This window comes from Myzus persicae, unplaced genomic scaffold (assembly GCF_001856785.1).
Source record: "Myzus persicae strain clone G006 unplaced genomic scaffold, MPER_G0061.0, whole genome shotgun sequence".
In the NCBI taxonomy this organism is placed as follows: domain Eukaryota; kingdom Metazoa; phylum Arthropoda; class Insecta; order Hemiptera; family Aphididae; genus Myzus; species Myzus persicae.
In genome coordinates, this window is record NW_019104422.1 from 166,153 (window position 1) to 177,091 (window position 10,939).

Here is a 10,939-nt window from a genome sequence, read left to right on the forward strand (position 1 = left end):
TAAGTTAATTTTTTGCTGCTTGTAGGCTCAGTTAAATTGGATCAGATTTTTCGTGGTGCCCCGAATTCTCCAGTTAGTTTATTGAATAAGGCATCTATCTGCTCAACTGGTCTTACTCCCAAAGTCTCTGAAAATTTATCTTTTACAACTTTTACAATCAATAAAGATAATTCACTTACTTTAACTCCAGTACCAAAACCCCCAGCAACTTATCATGGTTATTATGATGAACCAAAATTTCATAAAGTTGAATTTACTCCAAGATCAACTCCAGGCTTAGATCAAATGAGTGGCACTCATAAATCAGAAAGTTTGATCGAAGAAAAAATAAATGAAAAAGAGCCTCTTATACAATATGAAAATGAAAAACCAAAAATTGAACTACAGATAAAAGAAAACGAAAAGTCAAAATGTAATAATTACAACGTGTTTGTTCCCAAATCACATAAGACGTATGAAGAATATATGCCTAATATAAATACATATACTGAAACGAACCGCGCTGAAAGTAGATGTTCACTTAAGTCGCCAAGTAGCTTCGTAGGAACTAAACAGGAAAAAACGCCAAACACTGTTATACAAGAAAGATCATTACCGGTTAAAACACTGATAGACACATTTGAGCATAATAATAGACCTGTAATGCGGTATTTACAGCTTGAAGAAAGAATACCATTAAGCGAAGAGATAAAACACTTGCACGATGATCCAAAACCCGCATCTATTGATGGTAATTTAACGAATAGAGATGAATCATCTAACATTGGCGAAGAAAATGGATTTTATACAGCCAATACAGCAGTTGAAACGAGAAGTTTTGTGTATGGAAACAATGAACAGCACGGCTGCGCTGATGAAGTTAATCCTGAACACTATGTCAAGTCTGAATTCTATGTAGATACATCTGGAGTCGGTGTTAAGTCTAAATATGACAATATATCGGATTTCGCAGATCAAACTGGAAAAAATGATAAGTCCGAGTATGGCAATAGATCCGATTATGGTGATCAACCTGAAACCAACGATAAGTCTGAGTACGGTGATAGATCTGAGTGTGCAGATAAATCAGGGATCACTGATAGGTCTGAATATGGCGATAGATCTGAATACACTGATGACGTTTCACTATCGTTTGACGTGAGGGGTGATATGAAATTTCAGACCATTAGGCAATTAGCCACTCCGGACAGTTTAGAATCTAGTATGTTGTTTGCTCAAAAACAGAGCTCACGGGATGAACGTCATCAAGAGTACAATAATACTAATTATAATGCACCACGCAAAACACCAGGCAAGATAAATATTCGACCTTTGATTTTTTGCACGTTGTTGGAATTCATCATTTAAATATGCAATGAAATGTCCTTTCCGATGCATGTATGTTTTCCTTTTACAGAAACCACCGTTTGATAATATACTTTTTCGAATAATTAGTTTTATAAAATTAAAATAATGTCTTAGATTTAAACTAAATCCTTAAATTAATAATAATAATGTAAAAATGTACATGAGTTTAATTCCAATATGAGATTAATCATCATGTATTTATTGCTCTAGGAAAATTAAAAATATAAAAACAAGACTAGGTAGAATATTAATTGTTTGATTATAATATACGTATATAAAAATGTGAGAGTATTTTTAATTATAATTTCCCGTATCAACTACTCTTGTATTTATTCAAACCAAAAATGGTACTACCTGAGTACCTGGTATATTATATAAGTCATATTATTAGATGTTATTTGGACAGTTGTGGAACAACTCAGTTTTGCATTTATTCAGGCATAGACAAAATACTATTTACGACGACTGCCCGATGAGAAATTTATTTAAATTTTACTTTGAATTAAAATATAATTTTATTGACAGTCGTTAAAAACATAATATTAATGTTATTTGAATTTGGAAGTTAAAAGTTGAATTTATTTGTGTTTTATATACCTATGTGACATTAATTACTTATATGTTATTTGTTTAACAGTAATATTTGATATAATAATAATATTGACATTTTATTTTTCAACAGATCCTGCATATGTGGTTCCGTCAAATTGTAATCAGTCAAAAAACGTTCAGTTGCCATCATACAAAGATTATTTATCATTGAGCAACTATAATACTGCACCCAGGGGTTGGAAACAAGGCGATTCGATATTTTATAGACCAGTGACATTCAACAATCAACCAAATCGTGAAGATAATCGCAGAAAAAGCTTTACCGACTTCTGATACCCTTTTAAATGTATCTATATTAATTAAAAGGGACCGATTAACGTGAGATGATGCTGATATATCATATACGCATGGTATAAATAACGTTACCTGGTTGCAGATTTAATGAATTGACAAGTTTCAAACATCGTTGGTAAATCGTATTAAGTTCGATTTTTTTTTACATACATTAACTACCATGATTTTAAAATGCTTTCAAGTTGTGTTATATATTATTATAGGTAATAATTGTATTAATTGTTTATTTATTTATTTATTTTTTACTGTTTGACAGTGTTCATTATTTGTTTATTTCAAATCGAAATAAAAGTAATTTTATCAAAAATAAAAAAAAAACAACCACTTTCATTATAATTTTTTGAGTTTTTTACACTTTAATCTTGTAGTTTAATGCTCCTAACATAATTATAATTGGTATGGCTACTAGTACGATAAGTACCTTTGTAATACTATATAGATAATAAGAATAAGAATGCTTGTTTAACGTTTGGTATAGTGTCCACTGTCCATATTAAATGTAAAGTATCTCCAAAATCAAAAATAATAAACAGCAATCAACGGATGTGTTATATGAAAAATCATTGTATACGGAAAACAATTCTGTCAGCCTACATAATATTTTCTAAGAATATTTTTTGTATTTTAGTAATTAATTTTTCTATTAAGGAATACATAGTTATACAATTAATTTAACTAATTTTTGCAAAATCAATTTTTCCTATCAGAAACTACCCTCGATGTATTCGAATATCGAATTATTTTTTTTACTAGAAATAAAAGTAAGTGCCTTCAGACCCAAATATAAAAATAAAAATTCTCTTTATTGTAAAATAAATTGATTTGTCACCACACTCATAATCTAAAATTTAAAGTCTATATAAAAAGTGACTAAATATTTCAAAACAAATTTTAATAAATTGAAATATTCAAGTAAATTTAAAGTATCTAGAGTTTTTCGTTTTGATAATAGATGTCAAAACTTGGTTTTGGGTAAATATTTCCGTTTTTTCATAATTTTTATTTCGTTAATTTTTTGTAATTTTTTGAAAAAAAATAGAATCGGTGAATTTAAATTTTTTACCCCTGAAAGTGATAACTAGATCTCATTTGTTAACAGAAACCACCCTCATAGTTGGAAGCATTTTTTTCTACTGTTAAGAGTGTGTTAAAAAAAAAAATCACATTATTGTAGAACTGATATTATGTTCATTCATCGTCCCTCGAAGAATCTGAAACCGGGAAAGTCATTCTGCTGTATTGATCCAATTTTTTATTCACAAACAAAAATCGTAAATAATAGATCAGAAAAAAACAATTTAAGTTTTATTGAAATTACTCTAAATGTTATTATTTTATCAATAACGAATCACCGTAAACAATAAATTATGACATGCTATAGAGTGGGTACTTATAGACACATACAATATTTTTATGTCAGCTTTATCGTAAGTCGTTAAATATAAAATATTTTATTTTATGGATTTTGAAATAAGGCTCAAATTTGTCACCAAGTAGGAACTTATAAATATCTCATTTTTTCACTATGTAGGAACTTCACATTGTTCTTTCACCACAACAAATTTATTTAAAAAAAATGTATTTTTACTAATTTAATTTATAGTTGGTTTAAAAAAATATTGAATGTTACAGCAGGTTAGCCATAAAATAAGATTTTATAAGTCCATATTATATTCAATATTTTTAGTGCTGTAAAGTTGTTTGAACTCATCGTTGGCACAACAATTATTTTTTTGGTTTAAAAAAATCATTCAAACATTACCACATTACATTTATTTTACCACCTACTGTCACCCACAATAAATCGTTGTCTACACAATGAATTTCACAATATTTCTATAATTTTCTGATGTGTTTATAAGATCAAAATTTTAATTTACAACATTTAGCAAAGGGTAAAATCTAGAGGATTATTAAAATACAGCAATCTCATCATTACTTCACCAGATCGCGCAACTTGTTTATTATTCTGTAGATAATATATTTTTTTTTTATATGTTGTACAAATGTATTAGTTGAACTTTGAACATTTACCTATAAAAGGGATATAGCTTAAAATTAAAAATAATTAATTTAATGTTCATAAAATATAGCTTATTATTTTCTAATAATTGTTTCTGTGGGGAATGTAATTGTATCATATGTACGCCAATTATTATTGTTCATTGAAATTTTTAATTTTCGCTTAATCGTTGATGTAGTGTACAACGATTTGTTTCTAGTTTGTGGATAGAATGTAATAATTGATTTATCATCTTTTTTGTCCTTTTTATTCGAATATCCAATTCTAAATGGATCGATGTATCGATCATCAGAATGACTGGGCCACTTTTCGAAACCATTTCCAAACTGAACAAAGTTAACATGCAATTAGTTATTTTTAAAACAATTTTAGATTATATACACTAGGTGAACTTTAAATCAGCTATTACAATTTTTTGAAATATACAATTTAAGCAATGAACATCTAAAAATGAATTAATGAAATGGTTGTGAGCTGCACCGATTTACTTTACTACCTGTAGGTACGTAAATCTATACAGGACGTTTTTTTAAGCATGCTCATCCTATTATTATGCTTAAATTATACATACATAAAAATTCGGAAATTCGGAACTTTTAAATTTGAAGACCAATTTTCTTTTTTTGAATCAAAATTCAAACAAGTAGGTTATGAGTTATGTAACATTGTGTTTTGGGGATAATATGTTTATGGTAATGGGTTAAGCAGAAGTCTAGTGGGGGAATAGAAGGTTTGAAAAAGTTAGCAATTTTACTATTTATTTATCATGATAAATAATTTATAAAAAGGATCCTAGTATGTATAATAAATACTACATCTAACATGACATGTATGGTTTTGATTTTTATAAAATCAGGATTATTATCCTTAGTAAAAACATTTTAATTTAATTTTTCTCTAAATAATTTTCAGTAAAAAAGGGAAGCCACTTTCATTTGAAAAATAGAAGTTTGTATTGCCACAAGATACTTGTTAAGTCGTACAAAAAGTATCAGAAATTAGAAAACATGGTCATAAGGTCTACTTAAAAATTCTAAAATCAAAATTTAAATAAATGTATTATTGTAGAGAAAAATAGGGATTGGCAAGCTTAATAATCACAATGTATATCTACAACAATTTAAATATACAAAAATGCAATAAAAAAAGAAAATACGACTTATAATAACATCACGATTTATTTTGCAAGTAATGTAAGTATTATTGTTATTTATCATACATATATATTATAAATTATTAGTATAATATTAAAATATAATTAAACCCTATTTTAATGTCATCAAATATAATTAAATTTCAAAACGCAAGACTGTAGTTTTATAAATTAAATGACAGTAAAATATAACGTCATAATAATTTATTTATTATTTTAAAAAGAAAGTTAAAAGTACTTTACTACCACATAATGTGATGATTATTCATTAATGCATACTATATATAAATAATACTTACTATTTTTATATCATTGTGAATTATAAATACAATAATAATATAATAATACTTATATACTAAAATTATTCTGAGTTGAGCTCAGATAAGGCATAAGCAAAGTTGGGTTTTTTTTCTCCAACAATAATTAAATAATTGTTTTTCCATATTTACGAAAACTAAATTAATTTGAAAAATGCTATGACTTAACGTTAAGAATCAACATGAAATAATATTTTTAAATTGATAAAAACACTTAAGACTTTTTAGCACTTGTTTTGAAAAAAAAGTGAATGTAAGAACGAGGTTTTTATAGAACCAATATTTACCTCGCTTTACAAACAACCCAATATATAATTTATAAGTACATAACGAATACGATATGGTAATATATGTGTTAATTAGGTAGTTATTATGGTGTAGGTACTAGAAATTATATTGGCAAGTTTTAAATGTTTACAAAGAGCAAAATAAATATTAAAGAAGCATGATATAATATGGAAGCACATGAAATATAACTTACGTGATTTATTGTTGAAGATGGTATAAATGGTGTTCCTTTAAATTTAGTTTTCGTGATCTTCTTGTACGTTGCCGTATGATCATTACTAAAATAAGGATTTTTTTCAAAGAACTCGCAGGTACCACTCGATAGAAACGGCGAAGATTTGTTTAATTTATCTGTTTTATTAAGCTTTTTATTATCATTGTATGGACTTGACCTACAAATTAATATTTTCTAAAATTACTTTTATTACATTTCAGACAAATTGATACAAACCTAAACAAATGGAAATCACATAAAATAGTTGAAAAATTGTCTGATTAATTCATTAGAATTACGAGCTACATAATTATTAAGGCACCTAAATATCATATTTTAAGTGTACGAATTAAATATTATGTATGTAATAAATCATAGTTATATATCTATATGACTATATTTGTCTTTATATAATCATGGTTTGATTATAACAATATGTTAATAAAAAGTAAACCAAAATAAGTTATTTATTTATGAAATTGGTTAGCAAACATATTGTTCTCATAAGATAAAATTAACTTTTATAATTAATACCGACTTCATATATATTATTACTTTTTATTATATTGATGTTCAAATGTTTAGTTTATTTATGAAAGGTATGGAATCGTGCTATATTGTTATAATGAGTTTATTAATGTAAATTTTGAAGCCATGAACTAGTTTTATTATTTTTTTTGAAACTGTAATTATCTTGACTTGGTTACTTTCAAATAAGTAAATACAATTGGTTGTTAACATATTATTTTTAAATATTTTAACTTAATATTTATTAATATTTAATAATTAAAGTCGTATTTTTTCTTTATGATGCACTTTAAAGTTAGTTGTACGTAATTTATATCCGTATCAATAGCTATATAATTATTTTATTTATAAATGTACATGCAATTCAATTTTCTATTTATGATACTTACTTGTATTCAGGGTATGGACTGAAACCAATATCAGTATATCCAGGTCCTCTTGTGTTAGTTGGTTTAGTTGCAATATTTGGTGGCAGCTTTTCTTTCTTAGGTAAAGGAATTTTGGCATTAGACATCGCTAAATGAAGAAATAAAATATAAACTTTAGTCTTAATAAACATTAAAAGTTAAGACTATTCAAACAAAATTACATTTATTTATAAACAACCTGGAAGTTTAGGACCAAATGTTCCAAAATGATCACCAGCAGTTGAATGGTGTTTTGCAGGACTTGAAGGTATAAATGGTCGTGTGCTACCTTGTTTTTTCTTATTTTCACTTTTAACATTAAAATATTTATTGCATAAAATATATGTATATATAATTAATATTATGAACACAATTTGAAAATATGGGACTAGTGAAGGAACTATGTGAGTACCATCGAATTAAGCATTCAAAAACACGCATTTTAGAAAAAAAGCCAATAATTCGCTCGGGAGGTAAACTGCATTTGTGATAATAATATTATTTAGTTGAGTATTGTTTACATTGATAATTAATTACAATGACATAAGTACATTATTACATTACTCAAAATAGTTACACTATTTTACCAATGAGTATTATTATATTATTATTTATTTATTATTGCTAAATTATTTTTTTAGTAAACAGCAATAATATTTTTTTTTAAGTTTTATAAAATTACATCTGATAACCACGAAAATGAGTTTATTTCAAAAATGATTTTCATAATGTCCAATAAAATAAGTTATGATCAAAAAAATCGAATTATGTTAAAATAAATATTACAAATAATATACTAAATAACTAATCACTTTTTATCAAACATTCCCGATGGAGGTGGTCGCCATTTTTCATTTTCATACAACCTTTTAAATTCAGGTTCAAAATAAGCGTCTTGAAGACCGGTTTTAGTTTTTAAAGTACTTGGATACATTTGAGACTTTTTCAAATCTCGTATATTATCTTCTACAGGTCATAAATCATAACAATATACAGTAATATGTTTAAATATAATGCATTTGAATAAATGACTACAAACTTAAATTAGGTGGTTTATACTTATCGCCAATCATATATGGCATCTCCGAAAACAAACCAATACGGTCCATGTCGTATTTGCCATGGCTTTTACCCAGATCGTCAAAGGTTTGACGTGCTGTCATTATAATATATTTAGAATTATTTTAGTTAATGTTATGTAAAATATAGTGATTAAAATTAGTGGAAATGGAATGTCTAGTATTTATAAACAGCACTACAATAAAATAACTAATTGTCATACAATAAAACAAATCACATTGTTTTTATGTCAGAAATAATTGATATTGATATTATTTATTAAACTGTAAGTGGCCAATAGCTAAAATATAACTGCTTAAAGCTAATAAAACTATATGCTGGTAGATAAGTTTACCTAGGTAGGTATAATTTGAAAAGTTTAATAATTTTCGGTACAATTTTAAACTTTTTTCATTATTATTATTTGATGTTTGTAATACATGCAGAACTAATGAAGTATGTTATAAATTATAATACACATTAAAGAAAGTATTACATATATTCATACATAATTACAAAAAAAAATATTTTAAAAGTAAAATATTAAATATATTATCTGATACATTCCTAACATAATGAGTATGACTGCTTCGATTAAAACGGGAATGATCCAATCACATTTCTTTCATAACATTTTTAATTTAAATTATTCTGCAAAATAACTGAAAATTAGTTAATACTTTTTAACCATTGATTTACGAAAGTAAAAAAATGTACATTCACTTAAATCTAATTTTTTAATTTATTTATATGCTAGCAAATTTGTGTACATGGAATGGACTGAAATCAATGTCATAATTCCCATGTCATTTTGTTCTAATTTAATATTTTTAATTTGAATTATTATATATAACCGACTGTAGAAAAAAAAAAAGATTGTAAATAATAAACTTTTTCAAAAGTGTGAAATTCAAAACAATAAGTCACACTTATCTCAATTACAATATTGTGTATTATTTCAATCGAAAAATGTCTTCTATGAATCTTTCTGTAACTTAGAAACGATTTAAAAAAGATTTTGAACTGAATCATATAAAACCAATAGCTAGTTGAGGAATTGAGTTTAAAATTTCTAATTAACACCTTCATGTACCAACGTTATATAATAATGTAAAAATATCCTTAACTTTTGAAATCAACGTAATAACCAACTCCAATCCTAAAAATAATAACCATGGTATTATTACAAGTGACTAAAAAATAAACTTAAAAATGTAATTTTCTTTTTACTGGTCTCGAAGAAAGTTACTGGTCGCTTCAGTAACATTAACAATTATAGTTTCTATATAATATAGTTTACTTAAAAAGTTTGTTTAAAATTATTTACAATTGTATCTTTATTATTTTTATAAACTACAGTTCATACTTACGCATTTATACATTTTTTGCAAAAAATCTAATATTATATTTTATACGGTTAATATGATTTATTTACTAATTAAAATATATCCATGATTTACACAAAGTTATCAGTTTATTTTTTTTAGGTAACCTAACATATTATAAGGATATCTAACTTAATTTATTGTAAAATTATACTTTGCATATTTCATAATTTTTTTTTTTACATCAAAGGAGGTTAGCCAAAATTATTTTTTTTATACCTAGGGTAAATATTATGTTTTGTATTCCAGTTTATTTTTTTTCTGTTTAACTTACAACATTTAATTTTTAAATTGAAACTAATTCAGTGAAAAAATGTTATTTTTTGTAATATCCCTATTCACTTTCAATGTAAACTTAATTGATGATTTTTAATTTAAATGTCAGGGACCCGGTAAGGATAAAAGTGATAAAACATATATTTTTTTAAAAATGTTTTTGTATTTTGATCATTGTCGTGTACTTTAAAGAATCTAATATTATAGTTCATATAATAAGTATAGAAGTTATAATATTCTAAATTATACCAGTTTTTATATAACGTTTGGTCCCAGCAAAAATAATTAATTATTATTCAAAGAAAAGCACTGTAATACGTTTTTTATCAGCAATAATTCCTTTAAATTCCAAAACGCTGTATCCCCTAAACTCTTCAACTTGAAACAAAGGTTTTCTCTAGGTCTAGGGTTTTGGACTCTTAAATGTAATGTTTCAGTACTCTAATTACATTGTCTTGGTAATATTGTAGGTAAGGTCAGAATTTATTTTATACATTATGTCTAGTACATTGATAGATTTGATTATATTTTTTTCCATAGTATATGTATTGAATGTTATTAATTATTATGATTTAAAAAAGTTCTGTTCACAAATGTATGTGAATAGATTTTTTTTTTGATTTGTTTTAAGGTTGAGTAGAATGATAAAAAAAAAATTAGATTACCGGTAATAGGATTTTTGAACGGAGAGAAAAAACCACTGGGAATCTGATTTTGATTAGATTTTAAGTAGCAGTAGCTTCTCTCATAAAACTCTGACCCAACTCAATTACAATCTGGGGTACCATAAACCTACCCAGGGCTATCTTGTAACTGAAAATAAACTCCTTAGAGGTTATCAGATCTAACCGATGATATATTTCATATTGATGATGAAGAATAGAAATTATATACTAAGACGTTTAATATTTGTACTATTCTTTACCATCTGACTCAGACTCCTTTTTACTTCAGTTCGATTTTAATTATCTTATAATATATTCTGTTTAACAAATGAAATGTTATGTATTATAATTTTGTAATAATGTGTTTATCT

General features: G+C 25.7%; 2 protein-coding genes across 2 annotated transcripts in view; one reads left to right on the forward strand and one right to left on the reverse strand.

The window, feature by feature from the left end:
- LOC111042071 overlaps positions 1 to 2,440 on the forward strand; it is a 112,916-nt gene extending 110,476 nt beyond the window's left edge. The window contains exons 27-28 of the mRNA XM_022326562.1: positions 26 to 1,291; positions 2,030 to 2,440. Coding sequence (XP_022182254.1) covers positions 26 to 1,291; positions 2,030 to 2,232 — 1,469 coding nt within the window. The 3' untranslated portion in view covers positions 2,233 to 2,440. The remainder of the gene's footprint in view (positions 1 to 25; positions 1,292 to 2,029) is intronic.
- Positions 2,441 to 3,145: 705 nt separating this feature from the next.
- Positions 3,146 to 8,346, reverse strand: LOC111042060 (UPF0602 protein C4orf47 homolog). The gene is made up of 6 exons (XM_022326550.1): positions 8,223 to 8,346; positions 7,996 to 8,149; positions 7,383 to 7,492; positions 7,166 to 7,292; positions 6,228 to 6,426; positions 3,146 to 4,602 (listed from the first exon to the last, which is right to left on the reverse strand). The coding sequence occupies exons 1-6, from the start codon at positions 8,344 to 8,346 to the stop codon at positions 4,351 to 4,353; spliced, it is 966 nt and encodes a 321-aa protein (XP_022182242.1). The 3' UTR covers positions 3,146 to 4,350.
- Positions 8,347 to 10,939: the final 2,593 nt, after the last annotated feature.

Excerpts from the sequence above, each read along its gene's own strand:
- LOC111042060 (XM_022326550.1), bottom strand. The coding sequence starts at position 8,346 with ATGACAGCACGTCAAACCTTTGACGATCTGGGTAAAAGCCATGGCAAA. Across the intron at positions 7,293-7,382 it reads ATTTGGTCCTAAACTTCCAG|CGATGTCTAATGCCAAAATT; the intron begins GTTGTTTATAAA and ends TTCTTCATTTAG. Across the intron at positions 6,427-7,165 it reads AGTCCATACCCTGAATACAA|GTCAAGTCCATACAATGATA; the intron begins GTAAGTATCATA and ends ATTAATTTGTAG.